We start from the raw sequence: 21960 nt of genomic DNA, 5'->3' as shown, positions 1-21960 counted from the left end.
CAGGCCCATCCATGTGGTACACAGTGTCAAGGGCAAATCTTTTTGGATGTCCTATCAAGGTCAAGACCCTCACATAGGCTTTCATGGAGCCCTTAAGATAACTTACTTCTTCCACAGGCGAGTATCCAGATGATGCTGTCAAAGCCAGGAGGATGTGGGAGCACTGCATGATCACAACCGGACCGCCAAAACTCGTACATGTTTTAAATTCACTATTACCACCATCCGAGGTACATCTGAGCAAGCTCTATCCCTCCCTCATGTTCATCTTATATCGCATACAATAATCTCATTACACTAGCTCTGCACCCTTCGCCAATGCTACAACCCCAATATCACAAAACCCCAACCCTCACGTCGTTTTCCATCGCCCCGCCAACTAACTCCACATTCATTATTTACTTTACCCCCTTACATGAGACGAGCCCCATCATCCCCATCACCACCACGGCGCACGTAATGTCCTGGAAGCATTCGTTCCACAAAAAAAAAAAAGCCAAAGGTACAAGTCCAAGCATCCATGTCATCGACGCTGATGTCCTCGACCTGGAGAGACATATTGCCGTTGGGGATCCAGTTCACAAAAAGCTACCGCTCTGTGTGGTTTTGGCGAGATTGGCGAAAAAACGATCCCAGGCCGTTCAGCATCACAACACTGGTAGGTAGATCTGGCTCCCTGGACAAGAGGTAACATGACTTCTCTCCGTTGACCCCCGGTTTGGCCGCTCTTGGCGGCAGACCAGGGCATCTCCATCTTTTTGCGCTGCTCGTCGGGGGGCAGAAGTCAAGCGTGCGGCGGCGGGTGTTCGAGGTCAATGCCCTCGGGAGGGTGAAGGTAGGGAGAGGAGGGAGCGCGCCGTGCAACGATAGCCGACTATTTTTGTCCTGGAGTATAGTCAGTAACGTGTTGAAGTGAAGGGGAGGAACTTAAAGGTCACATACCACAGGTACAGGTTCTTGTTGTAGAACTTGTGAATACGGACGGAAACCAGGTGGGCGCAGGCTGTTGTCGGCGTGTAGGAGGATCCATACCGACCAGCATTGCCGAGAGGGTTGAACTCGTCGTAGAATTTGAGACGGTCGTGGCGATGATGGTGCGCTCCAGGGCCAACGATAGGAGGGGAGCTCCTCACAGCCTAGGTGTGGGTAGGAGGCTGGGATGAGATGGCGAAAGGTAAGGTTGCTAGATCAGGTATGTGAAAGGGAAATGTAGGGCGGTGGCCTAGTGAAGTCACTGCCCGCGAAAGCGAGGCCAAAAAGGCAGGGAAATTAGTTGACAAATTGATATTACAGTTGGTTGTTGTTAGTTGTTCGGAGTAAAAGTAAACAGTAAGCAAACCCAGCCTTAAGAGCAAGTCAGGTGTGGGTCTGGTGAAAAGCAGGCCCTTTGTAGGTGTCCCACAAGAAAAGTCGTATATACAACATGTGAGGGGGTGGCTATGGTGCCAGATGATGAAAGGAGAAGGAGAATTGGGTTGGATGACACCCGCATTAGCTACAACACGCCCATCGCGCCCCAAAGATTCACACATGTCCGGAGGCAGCTGGTTGGTGAACTTGGTGGACAGCTATGAAGACTGTCTGTTGATTCATTATCGATGCTGAGCTGTGTGAACCGTCTTGGGACGCCCTGAATTCCAATGTATCCGGTGATGACCTCGGAAGCCTGTCCAAACTTTGTGTTGGGCAGTGGTTTGTTGGTTCGTAGCGGTCCCACCAGCTTCTCCGCTACCTACTTTCTCTTATGTAAAATCAGGTGTGAATGTGTGAAGGTAAGTCTCTACGGTAGGTAAGCACATAACTGTGGACATGTGAGTAGAGAAAATATATATGAGTTCTGAACGTGTAGCAGAAGCTGATCAAACGAGTAAAAACAGGAAAGGAGTGCTCAAGACCCAACAATCAAGGGAAACTTTTGACTTCCATAGGTAAGCTATTGTGGCAACCATCTAATCATCCATCTCCTAACTACGATGCTCCTGACTCTAAGCCAAAATAGATATCCTCTCCTCAAGTTGTGCTTTCCTTGGGAAGAATCTGGCAGTTAACAATCCCGGATTGACACTTTCCATTGGAATTGGCGGTGTCATCCTTAGGAAAGGTATAAGCCCTCCCCTGGCAAGCCTTGAACCACTCATGAGCGTACTTGATCTGCCAGTCTTCCAGATCCTGGTGTGGGTTCCTGCAAGCTCCGTGTGCGTTCTTGTCCGGGCAAGCAATAGATTGTGACCAAAGCTTGGGGTTGTCACAACCAGACAAGAACTGGCCATCGGCGGCAGCAGCTCTGGTGACATCGCGGGCTTGGGTGACCTTGGTCTCGAAGGTGGTTTGGGAAGCAGGGAGGGAGGAGGCAAAGATGGAGGTCAGGGCCGAAGCAATGATGAGAGGTGAGGCGAGGAATTTCATCTTGGGGGTAATGGTGGATCGGGGTATATACCTAAATAGGGAGGGATGCCTTTGCTGGTAGAGTGGAGGAGTGAAAGACTGGTTGTCAGAGGTCTTTGTTGCTGGATGTTAGTGAGAGAAAGAGAATGGGTAGTGGCACTCATTGTATAGATATTTGACCGGGGAGCAAATCTAGATACGGGACTTATGATTCGCTACGGTGTTACCGGATGGGGCAGAGGTCTTTTTGAACTATTCACTCGTGACAGTGAGCCACTTACCTCCTTACTCCAGTGAGGACTTTCATGCCCACAATCCAGAGCTTGCTCGAGCAGTCAAGAGTCTGTATGATCATGTTCTAGCGAGCTTCTTGCTCTTGTATAATCTCAATGACAGACTTATCGTCATGCTGAACAACTCTTCTACCCCACGAGGGCTGGTGACTGATTGGGGGGTGTGAAAAGGATAAGAGTCAATCTATGCTGACTCACCGAAGGGGCCGTATCGTTGTCATGGACAACAAACATGCTATGGCTATCCTCAACACTTGGATGAACCCCATGCCTTACGAAGGCTTGCTTGCCCCTATTCCAAAACATTGTGCTAGCGGAGTCCCGATATGGACCTCTGTTGCTCTTCTTGGCAGTCAATATTGGTTTGCTCAATACCCTGACGTGAAGTAAGTGCTCTTTGGGAATCAACAAGATGTGTTGCTCACTACTGTCACAGAGCCTATGCGGTTTGTCAAGCTTCGCATGGGAACAAACACACCCTTCACTGTGTCACGTTTTGACCGCTCCTCAACATGACGAGCGTCGTCTGGTTTTTTTAAACCGCGCGCGGAAGAGAATTCTCTGACCCTGCTCTCTTCACCTCAACCAGCCCACTTTGCTGCTGCTCTTATCTCCACTGAGAACGTCTCTATGGAGAGGTTCATAGTTTCGTCTAAAGTATTCTGCGATCTCCCGCCTGATATCAACACACTCTGATCTCTAAAAATGCTGGCTCCCTTACGATAAGACCGTGCAACTGCTCCTATTATCTCCACTTGAATCTAATATCCAGTAAATCTGATGAGAACTGCTCACCGGGCCCAAGCGTTCCAGCCCCAATCCATAAGTATATAGTGACTTTTTACTACTCCCCTGAATCCTCTTTCTCTTCCCATAAGCGAGCAGCAAAGGCACCCCAGAGAACCTGTTTCCATCCTTGTCGGTAACAGCCTTTGCCATCAGTTCACAACACCCTCTACCCCTTCACTAAAGCCTGTTCACCACGCCCTACAGTACCTTACCTGGCATAGTGATGCCATTTACGCTCTCTACCCTCATGGCTTTGGCCGTTCTCCTTTTCACGGCTGCTCTCGCCGTGGATATTCCCTACGTCGCCTCGGACGGCTTCAACTTTTCCTACCACGACTACCACAACTACCACGACTGGCCCCAAGTTCTCAGGCATCCAGGGCAAGGAAGATGCCAACCCTTTCTTTCCTATGCCCATCACCACATTCGCTACTTCAGTCACCACGGCCGCTTCCAAGTTCTCCGGCATTGTGGGTGCTGATTGTATGGGTTTGGGCACAGCAAGCGGCGGCGCTTTGGACGACAACCGCACCCTTGACCCGGAAGTAGCGGCGACCGTCACTCCTCTTCCCGACGGTGGCTTCTGGACGGTTGTCTTCGAGAACAAGGCTGGGAAGGCCCTCCAGACTATCCACACCGAGAACGAACACTATTTTGATTCCGGAAAGCCCCCTGTGCCTGATCTGTTAGATGGGCAGCCTGCTCCTGGTCAGTTGGCTAATGGAGAGAGGCCAGATTAGACTCCGTACCGACTACTCGGGCCACATCGCTGTTGTGGAAGCGGGCAAAATCATGAATGGGCGGGAGAGTCGTGTGGGAACTCTCCCTGGAGAAACAAGGCTTGGCTTTCGGAGGGGGCGACACCAACGTCTCGTATGTCGACGGATTCAACTTCCCTATCATGTGCCGTTGCAATGGTGTTGAGATTGCTGGCTGTAACGACAATCTCTGGCTACAGGGGAAGCCCTGCCCTGAGGAAAACGGCCAAGGGCCTTGTATACACCCTTTCAGAGAGAATGGGGCTGCGACTCCAGGCCCCGAGTGGTTCAAGCCCTGCGAGAACAAAGCCTACACCTATCCCAACAACAACCAAGCCAACTCCAATCGCAAATGCCAGTCTGGAACCGTGGTGTGCACAATCAGCAAAGGCAAACCTTAAGGAGTCCAGTTTCGACGATCGGCAGCTTAACAAAGAAGACTGAAGCTTAACCCGGAGGAACCGAATGGGTGGATGGCTAGCGACAAGAGTCCCAAGGAAGACAAGTTGATAGCTCGGATCAGGGTTAACAAAAGCTTAGACAGGCCAATTATAAACTGAGATACCCAAAGTAATCCGCGCTTCAAGATCTTGCATGCATGTAAGCTCGATAAAGTGATTCCTGGTATAAGGAGGCCTAGAACCGACCATCAAATGTGATGTCACGATAGCCACTAGATATACTGTAGTAATCCCGCACGTGTGAACTGAACTTTAGACTGTACGAATTGAAGTGTAAATAGACTGTGTGAATTGACAACGTACCATATTGTACCTGCATTGTATAATCACCACAGGTCCCAACCTAGTCGGAGCCTCCTTGTATTCCCCAGACCAATGACTCATCCAGGCAGGGTGGTTAGAGCACGCAGAGCAAGCCACTTGCTTGGGACAAGCCCCTCCTCAGCCTCAACCCTAACCCGAAAGGAATGGAAGTTTTCCCAGCTGACCCTCGATGCAGCCAATCAGGAGAGGCTAGTAACAAGGGCGTGATAAACTGGGGAAGATGGAGAGGACCTCTATGTTTGTCCCTCTCTTTTCGCGAGCTTTTGGGCGCGTCGCGGGCCATGGACCGCCGTTAAGGTGACTCCAGAGTCGGGTTTCGACACCTGAATTCGTGTGAGGGACAGGCTCTGCCACCAGAAACCAGCAAGCTCAAGCTGATTTACTACAAAACAACATCTACCGCAGCCAAGCCATCCTCGACTTCAGAAAAGCATGCCCAACCTGCAAAGGGCCCTGTTCCAGAAAATGCGCACATTGCATCAAAATGAAGACATGGATCAAGGAAAGATATGCATACACGAAACATCCTCTGGCAAATCTCCGAGATTTCCCATGAAATTCGCTTTGATGAGATGGAGGCATACCTCAGGGTTGCTATCGCCGAGAGGGTCAACAGAGCCTATGAGGTGACAGACAGCCGTTTGTACCAGGCGGACAGAAGGCGGTTGGCTGCAGAGTGGCCTTGCACAGAAGGACATTGGGGAGGCGTATCTGAAGGCGACGCAACGGCGGAAGGCCAGTGAGAGAACGGGGATACGACATTGGGACCATGGACTTGCTTTTAATTGGTGGGCGAAGATAAGAGGTGAATGTGGCTGCTGGCTACTATGATTATGGCTTTATGACTTTGTGTTTCTTCTGGGCTAGTTACGGTCGGTTTACAGGACGATTTCGTTTTTCTTTTCGGGTTGGGTCAATGCTTTGCAAAAAGGGGGTTTGGAAAGGGATTTTTTTACTTTCACATACATGGTTGCTCAGTTAACCCAATGTCTACCAAGTACACGTCAAAATACATAGAGGGACATCGAAATTGGGGACATGAATATGTGTCTGTATGATGATGATGTAACACACCATGCCAAAACTTGAACCCAACTCCACATTTTCTCTAACTTTTGTTAGGCTACATCTTAGGCCCAGAGTAGGCTCGAGACTTACCAACGCCGACCTTGTAGGGACTGGGGTCAAGTACAGTGGTTATCGCTTTTCATCCTCCTCGAATCACATCCACTTTCTCCACATATCAATTAAGCTTTCTTTACTCTCGGTGAAATCCTTGTTTTCAGTTACACGTCTTGTCCCTGTTTTCGGCGGCCCACTGAACCACGCAATGTACGAGGAGAGGACTTGGAGATCCATGTGAAGTGATGCAGCACAGGTAGGGATTTGGCACATTACTTCACATGTAAACAAAATATCCACGCAGTCACAATAGCTATAGCCAGAACAATGGGCCGCAGAACTATGTAGTTTGGCCCTTTCTCTGTATCTGGTGTTGCAAAAAGATCCTTGCTGAATAAGGCTCCACTTATGGTAAAGGGGCTAAAAGGGGCTTGTTTACTTTTGTGCCCCACCGTTTACCCCCATGTCCCACATCTAACCAGACGACATCCCAGTCTATACTTGTAGAGCCGAGATTTGTCTCTCACTGATGAACCCCATCTCGGATGAAGTTGTACGCTCCAATATGGCACCCCACAGCTCGGAATACGGCTTCTTCTGAGCATCGCTTTGTTGTACACATACTCAAAATCCTCGGTTGTTGGGAATGGCTTTGACAGCTGAGCGAACTCAATTTGTTCAGGAGTACGCGGCCCATTATTGCGTCTCCGATGGGGTGGGCAGATCATTGAAGTCAAGGTCCCTTCTGATTTTGAGAGTTCGTGCAACTCTGTCGATGATTGCTTCGATTGCGTAGGCCAGAACCTCATCGTAGTGGAAAACCTACAATGTTCGGACGAGCTTCTAGAGAAAGGCTTCGCTGTGAAAGGGGAGTCTGGCCCATCTCTCCATGATCTCACATCGTTAGCAGGGCGGAGCTTTGGAGTGACGGGCGAGAGCTGCGCAAGTCATGCAAATGACCTTGAAGTTCGTGATCGCGTCTTCGCAATCACTCTCAGCCTCGTTGTTGAGGGGCATATTAGGGATTGTAGTGTTGCGTATTTAATAACGGAGAACCGTTCGAGATGGGCAGAAGTGGACAGGCTTTGAAGAGGATCGAAACTTGGAGGAGGTAGAAAGGTTACCAGTAGGGAGTTGGAGGAAGTCAAGATCCCGATAGTCGGGGAGAAAAATAGCGGGTAAGGTCTGGTCGCAAGACAGAAAGAAAGATCAGGCAGCAAGACTGTCGAGACCAGGCAGGTAGGGAACATTTAAAACCAGGACAGCTGAGGAAGGAGCGAACGGGTGATAGTATCAGGCCGCACACATTTCTCGTTAAGCTGGACAGGAGAACATCATCTGCTGTTCAGTCTGGGGAACAGCACGTCTAAAATTGGGAGGAAGTCCTTCAACATCATCATCATCTGGCTCAAAATCTGAAAAAATGAGTCACTCTCGCCACGAGTGCGTCGTTGATGTGGGCAACAAACTGTGGCCAGTGAAACACCTCGGAGATTCTGACCAGTCTTTTGAGAGTGTCGACTGTGTGGTTTAGGTTCAGGGAGCCGACCATGTTGCAGCATAGAGGGCAGGGAACGGGGGGGTTCAGGTTGAGGGTGGCCAGAAAGGGGCAGATGCTGCATTGGGAGAGGAAGTTGTGCTGTACTTGGTGACGGTAGAAGTTGATTTAGGCTTGGGGGAGTAAGGACATTGTTGGTGGGTTTTGTGATGGTGGTGGCGGCTGTTTTTTGATGTGCTGGAGTCTACCTAGGTGAGAAAAGGCTGAAAAGGGAGCAGAGATGTGTGGCAGTGGATATAAGCCAGTTTTCTGTGTTTGTTGTTGTGAGTAATGGGTGTTGGACATGTCAGAGGAACCAGCTGGGACTAGTGATGAACCTTACCTTGACAGTTACCTATGTGACACATGCCTGGGTATTTAACCTACCAAACATTCGCTTTTCCATCCTCCACTGTCGATCGAGTCCATCAGAAAACTTGGCATTGAACCAAACTGTCTCTTGCCCACAAGCACCCACCCTCAGCCAAGGTACCTTAACCACTCACCGACAATAGGCTCCGTGATACCCACGTCAATCAATGCGGCCGCCAGGCGACCACTTCGGTAATCAGAGACGCCAGGAAGCAATCCGAAACTTTACAAACCAGTGCCTTATTCTGCCCAGCCCTGTACCTTCATCGAGCCTCCGGCGAACCTCATTTCTGCCCGTACTGTGACAATATTGCTGTGGAGGGCTGTGTCCCCGGAGGTCGGCTGCGGTATCGCGGCATTTGACCTGACTGAGGGGGGCACTTCTTATATCTGAGAGAGCAGCAAGGAAGGAGGAGACTGGGTGGGTTGATAGTATGGATGACCAAATAGCTTTTACGTGTTTCTGGGTGCGGAAATAAAAAATAGATGTTGTTCAGGAAATAGGAGTCACGTTGTGTGTGTGCATTGTTTGACCCCTGAACTCTGTTGAAGAAGGCATTTTTAAAGGCCTTTTCCTCTTTTGCTTCACTCCGTTTAACTACCAGTAAATGAACGTGTTGGAAATAATTCTAAAGTCGTACCTATGCAAAACCAAAGTTAAAAGTTCATCCCAGCTTTGATAAAAAAACTTGGACCCCCGCAAGCGAATGATGCAACTCAGTCGGCCGATAGAAATACTACCGCGTACACGCGCGAGCGGGCAAAGGTAACGTGCGGACGCGAGGCAAGAATGGTCTTGATTCGGTGTGCTGCAACTCGCACCATGAGGCTTGAGCAATCTGCAACGCTAGGCTGCGGACAGTAGAAACATCAAGACCCTGTGTCCATGGTGATCCATCTGTTGCAGTTTTCCAGAGAGGCGTGCGCAGGGGCGAGAATCTTGTGAGCTGATATTCACGTGTCGGACGCCTCGCCCATTGTTTGTTGTGCCTGTGGACGCTCCTTGCCTGTTATGGCTTTTATGGCAAGGGCCGAAGAGTAATTACTTTCGCTTTGTAGCTGCGGGCTATGTGTGCGGCGTCAAAAACCTACCAGTGAGGTTGAACAGAGCAGAGCCGCGTCCAGACAATGAATCTTCATCCGAGCTCTGACAAAGAGCCGCGTGCGCACGTCAAGCGTGGGCTGGAAAGAGTAAGTTCTAGCGGTTTGCTCGCGGAGGAAGGCTATGTATAAAAGAGGCTGATACAGAACATGAGATCTTCGTGCTGCATCGCGTCGCACACAATGGGGCCGATTCCATCATTTTAGACTCACTGCCGAAGAAGACGAATCTCAGTGCTTGTATGGGGTCATGGAGCTCGGACACGAACACTCCCACGTCGCTGCCCAACTTTGCTTCTGTCCTATGGAGGCTCGAGGTCTGGGTCGAAAGCAAAGGACGCGCAATCTGGCTATGAGGGTTGAAAAGCCAATGATGGGCCAGACGTATAGCGTACAGCGACGGAGTGGCACACGGACACCCCAGAGAAATTGTTAGCAGATAGGCTAAAAAATTGCCCTGAAATAGATCAGGAATAAGGGACTGGTAGACGGTGGGACGGTATGATGTAGAGCCATCTCAGCATCCTTTGGTTTGGTAATTAGGTCTTCTAGTTATGTTTTATATCAAGACGATATCATCCTCGTTCGATTCAATTCGAGCTGACCTTCTTCTGGAAATTTTCATCTCAGCCGCTGCCACCTCAACTTTGTCACTCCCACCAACAGCTGCTTTCCTTAGCCTACCACGGCTTTTTTTCTTAGTATCTGCCTCCAGCACAACCTCTTCAGCATTCTCTTCTTCGACTGACGCCTTTTTCCGTCGACCAGGCCGCTTTTTGACCGGTTCTGTCCCGGCTGTTCCAATATCTTCCGCCTCCTCGATCCCCTCTACCTTCTTGGACCGCCCACGACTCTTCTTTGGAGTCTCCAACAACGCCACTTCATCAATAACTTCCTGAGCCACGGCGGTCTTTTTCCTCCTCCCCGATTTCTTCTTCCCACCACCCCCCTCCAACACAGCATCCACCTCAACCCCTCCATACCCCTCATCATGCACATCAACATGCTTGATCCTCCCGGTCCCTTTCTTCACCTTGCTAATCGCCTTCGCAACCCCCTTCTCCTCCTCCCCAAAATCCACCCCCCTCAACCCCTCCAAGTTCCTCTGCCACTGCAACCAAACCATCCCCTGCAACACCGAATCACTCAAATCATCCAACTTCACCCCCCTTCCCAGCACCCCCTCCTCCATCTCCCTCTTCTTCTTCCCCCTCACCCCCTTCGCCCTCCACGCCTCCAGAAAACCCTTTGCCATCCCCGCCCCTTGGTCCTGTGGCTTTATCAGTTTCCCCTGCTGTAACCACTCCCCCAACATACCGACTTTATTCGCCTTCAACAAATGGTACGCATTTTGGCTCTTCCCCCCTCCCTCGGCCTTGGCCTCACTTTTGGGAAAGAGGTAACCGGCTACTGTCTTTGGTGAGATGGAAATGACATTGCCATGGAATAAGTCGACCCCTTTGAGGGTTGCAAAACAGGCGTGGAGCATTGATTCCAGCGTGTTCACCCTGATCGTCCATTCGAATATGTTTGAGGCGTTGCCGGTGCGGAAGCGCTGGCGCTCGATGAGGATGTGCGTTGGTTTCAAGGGGAGGAGGTGGGTTGAGATGAGGGAGTAGGTTAGTGAGGATAAGGAGGAGGGGGTGAATTGGACTGGGTCATCTTGTGGGAGGAGGGGGGTGGTTAGGTTGAGGTGGTTCCAGTGGTGGAGGGTGACGGGTGGGAGTAATGCCTGGGGAACTGATGATGAATCGGGGGGTGTTGGTAAGGGTGTCTTCTCTGAAGGGCTTGAGGCGGGTGTGAGGAGGCTGAAGGCGAAGTTTTTGAGGCCGAGGTCGATGCTCAGTATGCGAGCGGTGTCGGGGATGTGTTGGGCGGATTGGGCTGCTTGACGGAGGGTTTGTTGGATGGTGGGTTTGGAACCGGCCTGGGGGAGGCCGGTGGAGGAGCAGAGGGATTGGAGCTGGGCGACGGTGAGCTTGCCGGGGAGGGGGAGTTTGGTGGTTGTCATGGTGGGAGTCTTATGAGATGCTCACGAGAAGGTAAAAAATAGAAGTCAAAAAAGAGGAAGAAAATTGAAAATTGGACATTGACCATGCATTACCCGTGTCTCCCTTGTTAAGCCCATCTTACAATTGTCGTCAAACCATCAGATTTGATTGAGTTGTGAGTTGAGATGCTCTCATCATCGGTACGTACCTCGAGTCTTGATCATCGTTCAGGGCAATAATTTGTTAGTGCATGGTGAAGGTGACAGCCCCTGTCAGAAACAGTGGGGCGAGGAATCTCTTTTGAAACCCAGCCCGGAATTTGTCACTGACCCCTGCAATGACGCAGCCGAACCGGAGGAGCGGGGGCAGCCGAGTCGCAAAGAATTAGTATCCATATATAATCGACAATTGCTTACCTGAGCGCCGTTTCTTTGCTTTCTTTGGACTTCTGCGTATCGGCATCTTGGATCTTACCGTTGCGCCGTTGTGAGAGTGGGAGTTCGGACGTTGGATTTGGAATTCCATCGTGCCATCAGTCAGCAACCCGCTGCTTGCGCCAGAACTCGCTTGTATAAGACCCCCCTCCTCCCTTTTACCCCGCGATACCTCTTCCTCCTAGAAGACGGTATCCCGAGTTTCCTTTCATTCTTATGCAAGCAATCTCTATCTTGGCCAGACGCCCGGTCTTATCATCCAGAACTGTTGCATCAGGCCGCATCGGCACCATCTCCAGACACTTTTCGTCCACAGTGATCAACATGGCGCCCATTTCCAAAGAAACCGACTTCCTCGTAATTGGAGGCGGCAGCGGCGGCCTCGGTGCCGCCAGAGCCGCCGCCTCGAGATACGGCGCAAAGGCCATGGTAATTGAGGGAAAGAGACTCGGAGGCACATGTGTCAACGTGGGGTACGTACCTTTCTCCTACCATACCATGCAGCCGCACATACAAGGCTGACACTAGTCGTCGCATCTCAGTTGTGTGCCAAAAAAGGTGACTTTCAACGCCGCCTTTATCGCCGAGACCATCCACCAAGCCAAGGCCTACGGCTTCAACGTTCAAGAAACAGCCCCTTTCGACTGGCCAACGTTCAAGACCAAGCGAGATGCCTACATCAAGCGCCTCAACGGTATCTACGAGCGCAACCTTGCCAATGACAAGGTGGAATACATTCACGGCTGGGCCAAGCTTCTGTCGAAGAACTCGGTCGAGGTGACCCTGGACGATGGCAGCAAGGAGGTTGTCAATGCGAAGAAGATTCTGATCGCCGTCGGCGGTAACCCACATGTGCCCCCAGAAATTCCTGGTTCCGAGTTCGGAATCAACAGCGACGGTTTCTTCGATATCGACAAGCTTCCCAAGAAGGTGGCGCTTGTTGGCGCTGGTTATATCGCTGTTGAGTTCGCCGGCATGTTCAACGCGCTCGGTGTCGAGACACATTTGTTTATTCGTTACGACACCTTCCTCCGCAGCTTTGACCCAATGATTCAGGAGAAGGTCACGGCCGAGTACGAGAGACTCGGAATCCATGTACACAAGAGAAGCTTGACCAACAAGGTTGAGAAAGATGAGAAGACCGGCAAGCTCAGGCTTCACTACAACTCCTCCAAGGGCGAGGGCTCCAATGGCGAGGGTGTTTTGGAGGACGTGGATCACTTGATCTGGGCCATTGGCCGCACACCAGCCATCGAGGGTCTCGGTCTTGAGGTGGCGGGCGTCAAGACCACCGAGAAGGGCCATATTTTGGTTGATGAATATCAAAACACCAACGTCGAGAACGTCTACGCGCTTGGCGACGTCACGGGTCATGTCGAGCTCACCCCAGTAGCCATTGCTGCCGGTCGCAAGCTTGCCGCTCGTCTCTTCGGGCCAGAGCAGTTCAGAACTTCCAAGCTCGATTACGACAATATTCCTTCGGTCGTCTTTTCCCACCCCGAGGTTGGCTCGATCGGCTTGACTGAACCCCAGGCTGTGGAGAAGTATGGCGCTGAGAACCTCAAGATCTACAAGACCAACTTCACGGCCATGTACTATGCCATGATGGAGCCCGAGGAGAAGGCGCCTACCAGCTACAAGCTTATCTGCGCTGGGCCAGAGGAGAAGGTTGTTGGTCTGCACATCATGGGTCTGGGTAGCGGAGAGATGCTCCAGGGCTTTGGTGTTGCGGTGAAGATGGGGGCTACCAAGGCTGATTTTGATAGCTGTGTTGCTATTCATCCGACTAGCGCCGAGGAGCTTGTTACTTTGAGGTAGATGTGATACCATGAATTAATAGCCAATTGGTGCAAGTAATTTGTTATCTTGAAGTTGATGTCCTTGATGGTGTTCGCTTACATAAGTTTCCTCTGGGTGAGAAATCCCCACATGTGAGCGTCAAAGTCACACCACTTTTCGTTCTTCCGCGGTTGGCCCGAGCTCCCGCAACTGCAATCCCGGAGAAAGTGTGGAACGTCACAGGCGAGCAACACAATCGAACTTCAATCTCTCTCCGACCCTCTGACGACGATAGTTCAGCAAACTCTCTCCACTCTGTCAAAGTGAGTCCCTCTCTCTTACATGCCCGACGACAACCACGACAGCGACACCCCAATTGAAACAAAGTTGATCAGAGAAGCTAACTGAGCTGTTTACTTGCCCCCCCCCCTCTTGAAGATGATCGCCGCCTCCCGCACTCTTGCTTCTCCTGTCCTCCGCCAGGCGGTCGCCCGCCGCGGCTTCTCGACCACCCGCGCCCAGCTGTCGTCGCCTTATCACTACCCTGAGGGTCCCCTTTCCAACATTCCCTTCAACCCCCGCAAGAAGGGATTCGCGATCAAGTACTGGACTTACTGCACTGTTGGGTTTACTTTGCCTTTTGGTATTGCCGGTGAGTTATTTTTGGGGGTGGTGATGATGAGGTTGAGGGAGTGGGGATGGACGCTGACAAAGGAGGACAGTCTGGCAAACTTACCACCCCGCGAAGTAAACGGTCTTTGTGCCACTAGGAAACAAGGACGATGGCAGGGAGATGATATCGGAGGGGAAGTAAGAGGGGAGAGAATTGTATATGATACGATACGTGCCTTGATGAGAAGGTGGATAGACCGAATAGAGTTACACGATGCTGCTGGTCTTTTATCAGGGCTTGAACTACGATCTGGTGATGTTTTATTTGGGCGATGGAAGGGTGGGTGAGATGGGATACCGAAGACGAACTGATAACGAACTACCTACTGATGTGCTTGGGACTTGGTCTGACACCAGAAGCTCGTGGCGAGAGTCGACTGACATCCAGTCTAACAAACAGCTCTTTCTTGTGACAAGCTTCGAGGATGACAGGTGGGAGCTTGTTTGGGCCTCTTCGGCATAGCAGGATAGCGTGCCATTGGAGACGGACCTATGATTGATATCCTTTGGGATCGGAGATATAAGGCTGATGAGGGCACATTCCGGCTTGCCAGCTTGCTATGACGTTACTGTTGATGAAGGGATATCCAGATATAGCAGCCTTGCTTCACCAGTGCCTCCTCGACAGCCTGATTTGAAGCCCTATTCAGTGTAGGGTAGCTAATTTCCAAACCTAATCTCACAGTTAGTCTCAATCTCTAATTAACATCACATTGCCAGTTTCTGGGAGCTTGAGAAGCTCGGCTTGTGCCTCTCCTCAACGAGATTCCGAGCTTGACGCACGGGCCACAGCCGCATTCCAGAAGCTCGTCCCCCGTCCCAGCTGCTGCAAGGCTACGAACCATCCCCAAACATCAACGATACCTTGTCCTCGAACTCAACACAACCCTGTAACAACACCAACGACATCTCTCGGCATATTTAAGAAGACGTTTACGACTGATGAAAGCCAGCCTCTGATACCCCAAACAAAACGATATTGAATTATCCCGCGACGCCTCCGAACCACCCCTATTGATGCGCCGCCCCTCCAGGCCACCCCCGAACCACCACCACCACCACCTCAACCACCACCGAACCCCTCTCATAACCTCCGACGAACAACCACGCCTCCCATCGACCCCCATATAACACCTCCAAAATGGACATCCCCCCCGTCCACCTCCCCACCCTCCTCCGCCACCCAGACGACCTCTTCGACAAGCTCTCGGCCCTCAAAACCGAATTCGCCCGCAAAAAATCCCTGATCGACTCCCAGCTCCGCGCCGGCCTGCGCGACCAGCTCGAAACAACCCAATCCGGCATGACACACCTATCCGACTCGCAAAAAACACTACAGTCGATTAAGGAAGAAATGATCAAGATTGACAAGATCGCCTCGGAATCCCAAAACCAGATCACGGGCACAGACTTTGCGACGATCAACCTCGTCAGTCAAGCACATCGTAACTTCAACGCTGTCGAGACGATGAGGAGGAACCTGGAGGGGTTCGCGGAGAGGGTGGCGGAGGTGGAGGAGATGCTGAGGGAGGACGAGGCTGATTACGAGGCGATGCCGAATTTGTTGAGGGTGCATTATGAGCTGACGAGGTTGAGGAATATAAGGGATGATGCGATGGAGCAGATTAGTAGGGGGGATGATCCGGGGTTGAGGGTGACGTTGGAGGATTATTTTGAGAGGTTGGATGGGGTGGTGAGGGTGTTTGATGAGAGGATTGAGCTGATTGCTATGAGTTTGATCACGTTGGTGCAGGCGGAGAATGAGAGTTTGGTGGTGAGGTTTGCGTTGATTGTGGAGGCGGAGGAGAAGAGTGATCAGAGGGTTATGGCGCTGCAGGAGGCGCTGAAGGACCATAGGGAGATTGCGACGAGGTTTCAGAGCATTACTGACGGGGCCAAGACTGTGAGGGGTTACAAGGAGAGGTTTTTGGAGTGCATCAAAGATGCGGCGGCGCCGCAGTTTGAAAAGAGCAGGCAGGAGTTTATGGGGGATCCGGGGGGGTTGGAGAAGAGTTTGAGGTGGTATTTTAATGATTTGAACACGGTGAGGTTGGGGATGGAGCAGAAGCAGCTGATGCCGAGGAAGTGGAAGATTTTCAAGACGTGGGCGGTGATCTTTCACCAGATGATGCATGATTTCTTGATTGGGATCGTGGAGGACCCGGAGACGAGCAGTAGCCACACGTTGGAGATTGTGGGGTGGCCGGAGAAGTATTATAGGAAGATGCTGAAGTTGGGGTTCAAGCAGGAGGAGTTGGGGGTGCAGGTCATCGACAACAGGGAGACGGAGCTGGTGAGGGATTTCAGACAGCTCATCATCAAGTTTTTAGACGAGTGGATTGATCGGATTTGGGCGGCGGAGAGGAAGGATTTTGCTGAACGAGGTGTCGACGGCGGGAACCTGGAAACAGACGAGTACGGGTATTTTCGCAACAAGAACCTCATCGATCTCTGGCGCATGCTGAGGGAACAACTCGAAGCAGCAGCCAACTCCAAGCGAGCGGATGTGGTCGAGGGTGTAGTCGACGCCATGTTCCAACGCCTACGCCAACGCCAGCAGGCCTGGCAGAAGATGCTCGAGGACGAGTCTGCGCGGTACGAAAACTCCACCACGGGCGACCTGGAGGGGTTCCAACCGCTGCAGGACTGGCTTGTGGCCACGGCGAACGACCAGATAGCCTGCATAGACGACAACGAGGAAGAAGGCCGGCTGGCTTACCTCTCGGACTTTAGGAAAAAGTTTTCTCCCCTCGTCACGCCCCAGTACATGGACCGCGCCGAAGCAGAAGTCACCACCCTGCGGGACGGCTACGTTGACTTGTCCACGTGGTGCATGGCCAAGTTTGCCAGCCTGGTCTTTTCCGTTGACTTTAGGACTGTCATGCCCGACTTTTTCACGCCAAAGTGGTACACCACCACCCACATGGCGCGCATGATCGCCACGTTTGAGGAGTACGTCTCGGACTACAGGATGGTGCTGCATCACTCGCTCGTTGACATTTTTATCGAAATCTTTGCCGACGAGCTCCTCGTCCGGTACCTCGGCTCGGTCAGGAACAAGGGCGCCAAGTTTAGGAGGGTGGATAACTTTCAGGACAAGATCTTTGACGACTTGTCTACCGCGTTCGAGTTTTTTAATTCCCTTCCCAACCCGGAAGTGGGCAACGCCATCAAGGAGACGTGGAGGGTCACGGAGGCGTTTCTGGGCCTGCTGACTGCGGAAAAGGAACAGATCCCGGACACGTTTGCAGGCTTCAAGACGTCGTATTGGGACTTGCAGATCAGCTGGGTCGAGGCCGTGTTGAGGAGCAGGGATGACTTTGAGAGGAGTATGCTGAATGCCGTCAAGGCGAGGGCCGCGCAGATGGATGTGGTTAGGGGGCCGGAGACGATTATGAGTAAGGTCAAGTAGAGAGTGAGTGAGAGATAGTTTTGGTTGTAATAGTAATGAATCATGATGGGCTTGTTTCGGCTTACTTTTGTCTCCATAAATGTGTCTGATTGCATGTCCCAACTGAACGACACGCTCGCAAGACCCAGTCTCCAGCTTTAGATCATGCCTTGCCAACATTGATCGTGCCATATCGATCACCACCGAACAGTCACCCAGACAATAGAACCCATCGTCAACCAATATGTACTCTATTAACAACACTCCTCCACCCCTGGTCACAGCTACATAAACTATACCTACACTCCCGTCTTTTACAACTGCCCAATAAATAACCATAACCACCCTCCTTCATATCCCCTAATATACCACAACTCTAACCATACATGTCCGGCCTTCTTCCCCCTCTTTTTTTGCTGCGTCCTTGAGGTCGGCGTCATAAGAGCTGAAATAGTATAGACATGCACCTACCAAAACAGCCCACCATGCGAAAAAAAAAAAAAAAAAGCTGTCCTTCATAAACCCCCATCATAAACAACCAAAAACAAAATCTGCCTTGTTGCTCACTCAAGCACCCGCTGACCATTCTTGACCACACACTGTCACCCTTCACCAGTTCCCTCAACACACACATCACACAACTCTCACCACTGTATTCACCCTCCTCAACCGCATCTGCTCCATGCTCTGCACCGTAATCAGCGGCCTGCTCCTCTCCCTCCCACTCCAAGTCTGAAACTTGGCCGCTCCCGCCGGCGGCGCACTCAAGTGAGGCGCCGAGGCAATATGCAGTCGATGAGCCAGTGTGCTATCGCTTTTGATGGAATTGATATCCGTAGTATCCCCTTTATCATGACAAGAGTGAAACGATGCCGTATCATTGTTGCTGTGATAAAATGAGCTGAATGGCGTAATAAACTTTTCGGCTGTCGTCGACGAGTCTTTGCTGTTGTCTGCGCTACTGCTGGCTTGTCGATCTCGAATAGGTGTGTTTATAGGCAGTGCACAAAGAGGTGCACGATGCCGGAGCTGGTGATGGCTAGGATGCTGTCGCTTCTCCTCTTCGGGATTCGAGTCAGAATGCAACAAGGTCGCCATCCGTGTGCTGAGAGAAATCGTGCGACCCCTTTTTGGCGTATTTGTCTGCCAATACTTCGGGCCCCGGCATGAAACTCCTACGTCTTGTGACTTTTGAAGTTTCACAACCTCTGCTCTGGCTCCGCTTCCTCGCCTTTTGAGGCTTTCCAGCGACTTCGAACCAGTGCTGTTGGAGGGCCCGCGGTGGGGGACGAGCTTTCCAAAACTTGACTTGATGGCTTTTCCAAACTTCCCAGAGAAGGACTGGGTGCTCGACTTGAGAGTAAGGCGGGAGTCGTTTTTGTGGGGTTGGCGTGCGGCTTCAATCACGATTTCCGGGTGGTCCACAACGAGCTCAGGGGTGACGCAGGTAGATTGGTCGCCAGGAGTAGAAGAGTCACGAAGTCGGGAGCCTGTCTGTGCCAGTGGGGATCTGGGACAGTCTCGGGTGAAATCGCTGCTTCTTGCTGGGTAGTGTGTTCTGAATGCATCGTAAATTGGGCTTTGGAGGCCTGTGGACGAACTGCGCTTGGGGGTCTCGGTCGTCTCTGCGATGGACGACAAGCCGCAATCAGTTGTATGAGAGACCGGCGAGCCCGGTGCAGACGAGAAACGACAAGACGGGTCAGTACTCGGAACACCCATATACCCAGAGGAGCTGCCACTGTGCTCCGAATCGGCAACAGCTTGGAGCCTCTTGTTCAGACTTTCGGGGAAACTTGAACCACGGCGATGGGCTTTGATACCGCGAGACTCCGTCTGTTGTTTCGGAGACTCGTCGCGTATGCCTAACCTCCACAGATCATCTGCACTGCCTTCATACTCGGAAAGAATCGGGGTTAGAGGGTGGTACAGTGAGGTGATGGCTGTTCCCCAAGAGTCAGGACGCCCACGTTTGACGCCTGGACAATGTCTCAACGGTGGTGGTGACGGCTCTGGCTCCCAGTTCGGTCCCTGCCCCTGCTCCTGTTCTTGTTCTGTGACCGCGCCGTCAAAGTTTCGTGGGCTTATTTTGGTTCTTCTAGGGATGGTTAAATGAAGGCGTGCCAGAAAAGAGTGTTTCACCGGCTCCGGGGGAGGTGTGTCTGCCTCCTTCCGGAACCTCTTGACGATAAGTGCAGGTGCACCGTGGCCAAGATGAAAATATCCGATACTCTTTTCAACCGTATCCAGTTGAGACTCCTTGCGGACCCTGCTCGAGGCATCGGCTTTTGTAACTGTCGAAGACCTGTGGAGCTCTGAGCGTCCTTCCAGAAGTGGCAAACTGTTGTTGGCCGAGTTTTCTCCTGTTGTTCGGTGGGAACTTTCCACCGGTTCTCCTACAAGGTATGGATTATTCACAGCATCGAGCCCTGTCAGTCCAGAGTTAGCAACTGCCAATCACAAGCATGGGACTCACACACATTTGAAACCTGGCAAAGTAAAAGCTGGCGGTAACTCGTGGGGGGCAAGTGTCGCCGGAAGATCAAGAGTAGACGCGCCTGCGCTCAACTGTACACTTTGTCCAGCTGATGGGTACACCGACGATGATTTAGTCCCCAGGTTATTCGGGTCGTGTGGAGCCAAGATAACTTCAGAGTGGCTGAAAGTCGACTTGTTGCTTGGAGGTTTGCTTGGAGGGTCGGAAGAAGGACGGATTGTACTTCCCGAAGTTTGAGCACCGCAGGAACCGCTTGCACCACTGTTTCTCATCGATCGGGATCGTGTTGGAGAATCCATTGGTGTGTTGAAAGTTTGAGTTCCCAACTGGCGATGAATATCCATGTCGTAGAGGTGGACTATTTCCGGCTTCTGACTCTCAGCCTCTGGGACGGCAGAATTTTGAACAGAGCTCCATCTCCTGAGATAAACCACCTCGGCTTGCTGAACACTTGCACCTTGCTCAAAGTCTTGTTCGGATGATCTTGCAGGCGAGGAAGAACGAGATCGAAGGCCCTGACTTCGCAGCCAGACGCTCAATGGAGACTGCTCTACAACGGATGCAGTCTCAGTAACTTGCGTGCCGGGTCGGGCGGGTGACGAATGTGAGCGTGACAACGAATGGGCAGGGCGTGGTGGATCCAATCCCGAGGTTGGAAGACGAATGATGGATTCCGGGTGTGACGCAGAGGAGCTGTGCACAGCATCTACATGACTCGATGGCTCTCCTCGGTCAATGTAGCTGGCCAGTTCGTCGAGCTGGCCTGCACTGTAAGAAAGCCGCCAGGAAGCAATTGATGAGGTCTCGCTAGTGCTTGGATACCGCCGAGGCACAAGATCTGGTGATGCTGGCATCTCTGGGAAGGAGCCTTGTTCTCGAACTGTTTTGGAATTTGCGGCAACCGGTGCAAGAGCTTCGGGATCAGTCTGACCAGCATCCGGTGCTTCACTGTTCATTCCGGGTGAGTTGGGCCTGCTGTCATCGGCAACAACAAACTCGATATTGTCCCGCGGTCCGCCGCCAGGAAGAAGGTCAATCTTGGGACTGCCAGGGTGTCGATCAGAGGAGACTTCACTCCGTGTGGATTTTTGTCCTTCTTCACTCCGGAGCTCCTCCTGGATTCTTTTGTGCATAAGCCGTTTCAGCTCGGCTCGTCGCTGAATCTCCTCCTCGGTGAAGCCCACTGCAGACCGAGCCTTCTTCTTTGAGAGCGAATCCTGGGAGAGGTGACGGCGGATACGGGTGCGGACCAGGTGGAGGGTGCTGGTGCTCTTATTGTGGGGTGCTGGATGGTCAGGCTCATCTTCACTGTCCGAGTCTTCGACTACCAACTGGCCGAGCTCTATGGGTTCGATGGGGCTGATGGTGGCAGGTACCGAAGGCTGAAGTGATGAGAGCGATCTGGGCGATGTCTCAGTCGAGAGTGGATTGACTGGATTCAGGGTAAGGGGTCCGGGGAGGCGAGCAAGGGGTGGTGGTGAAGGTAACACAGGCTCAGGACTTCTTGGTGCGATTGTCCGTGTTTTGGACGACCGTGCCGAAGTGCAGCAGCAGAAGACGGCCATGATTGCGACGTGATTCGGACAGGCCAGCAGGCATCACCAACTCGGGGGGCATGCAAAGATGTAGGATCTACAAAGTATTCCAAGAAACGGTGGTGGTGGTGTGGGCTGGTCTCCCAGAGGTTGCCATGCATGGAATGGCAGGCCTGAAGATGTCAAGAGATACGAGAAGGCTGCTGAGAAACACAGAAAGGGATGTTCCCGCCGAGGCAGAAGCAAACAGAGTTCCTTGGGGCCATTACCAGGGCCTCCCTCTTGCGGACGACTTGCAGCTTTCCTTCCGAAGTGTGTGCGAGATTGATGGAAGTTCAGGTCCGAAGATGAATGACATGGACGCACGGCAGGCCCTTCATTGGCACCCGCAGCTTCCCAAAATTGTAAGGGGCATGGAGAGCAGTGCTGCCATAGGGAAGGAACGATGACAGCGATCGAGTGAAGAGCCAGAGAAAGTGTAGAAATGGAAGGAGCCACGGAGCACACACGAGAAGCACA

The 21960-nt window shown here is 51.9% G+C and overlaps 7 protein-coding genes across 7 annotated transcripts; 4 read left to right on the top strand and 3 right to left on the bottom strand.

The window, feature by feature from the left end:
• Window positions 1-2010: 2010 nt before the first annotated feature.
• On the bottom strand, window positions 2011-2406 carry QC762_306157 (uncharacterized protein; the record flags this gene model as incomplete). The annotated part of the gene is made up of 1 exon (XM_062888910.1): window positions 2011-2406. One exon carries the CDS (start codon window positions 2404-2406, stop codon window positions 2011-2013), a length of 396 nt encoding a protein of 131 aa, XP_062744838.1.
• A 1471-nt stretch (window positions 2407-3877) lies between these two features.
• Window positions 3878-4669, top strand: QC762_306155 (uncharacterized protein; the record flags this gene model as incomplete). The annotated part of the gene is made up of 2 exons (XM_062888909.1): window positions 3878-4153; window positions 4208-4669. The coding sequence occupies 2 exons, from the start codon at window positions 3878-3880 to the stop codon at window positions 4667-4669; spliced, it is 738 nt and encodes a 245-aa protein (XP_062744837.1).
• A 5032-nt stretch (window positions 4670-9701) lies between these two features.
• On the bottom strand, window positions 9702-11374 carry QC762_306150 (uncharacterized protein; the record flags this gene model as incomplete). The annotated part of the gene is made up of 2 exons (XM_062888908.1): window positions 11342-11374; window positions 9702-11173 (listed from the first exon to the last, which is right to left on the bottom strand). Exons 1-2 carry the CDS (start codon window positions 11355-11357, stop codon window positions 9702-9704), a joined length of 1488 nt encoding a protein of 495 aa, XP_062744836.1. The 5' UTR covers window positions 11358-11374.
• A 120-nt stretch (window positions 11375-11494) lies between these two features.
• On the top strand, window positions 11495-13385 carry GLR1 (Glutathione reductase; the record flags this gene model as incomplete). The annotated part of the gene is made up of 2 exons (XM_062888907.1): window positions 11495-12040; window positions 12110-13385. Exons 1-2 carry the CDS (start codon window positions 11784-11786, stop codon window positions 13383-13385), a joined length of 1533 nt encoding a protein of 510 aa, XP_062744835.1. The 5' UTR covers window positions 11495-11783.
• A 399-nt stretch (window positions 13386-13784) lies between these two features.
• On the top strand, window positions 13785-14160 carry COX15_1 (Cytochrome c oxidase assembly protein cox15; the record flags this gene model as incomplete). Its single annotated transcript, XM_062888906.1, has 2 exons — window positions 13785-13998; window positions 14117-14160. 2 exons carry the CDS (start codon window positions 13785-13787, stop codon window positions 14158-14160), a joined length of 258 nt encoding a protein of 85 aa, XP_062744834.1.
• A 999-nt stretch (window positions 14161-15159) lies between these two features.
• Window positions 15160-17430, top strand: SEC6 (SNARE-binding exocyst subunit S6; the record flags this gene model as incomplete). Its single annotated transcript, XM_062888905.1, has 1 exon — window positions 15160-17430. One exon carries the CDS (start codon window positions 15160-15162, stop codon window positions 17428-17430), a length of 2271 nt encoding a protein of 756 aa, XP_062744833.1.
• Window positions 17431-17810: 380 nt separating this feature from the next.
• On the bottom strand, window positions 17811-21471 carry QC762_306110 (uncharacterized protein; the record flags this gene model as incomplete). Its single annotated transcript, XM_062888904.1, has 2 exons — window positions 17811-19838; window positions 19890-21471. The coding sequence occupies 2 exons, from the start codon at window positions 21469-21471 to the stop codon at window positions 18043-18045; spliced, it is 3378 nt and encodes a 1125-aa protein (XP_062744832.1). The 3' UTR covers window positions 17811-18042.
• Between the last annotated feature and the right edge of the window lie 489 nt (window positions 21472-21960).

This window comes from Podospora pseudocomata, chromosome 3, assembly GCF_035222375.1.
Source record: "Podospora pseudocomata strain CBS 415.72m chromosome 3, whole genome shotgun sequence".
In the NCBI taxonomy this organism is placed as follows: Eukaryota; Fungi; Ascomycota; class Sordariomycetes; order Sordariales; family Podosporaceae; genus Podospora; species Podospora pseudocomata.
This window is presented reverse-complemented; position numbering and strand designations above follow the sequence as displayed.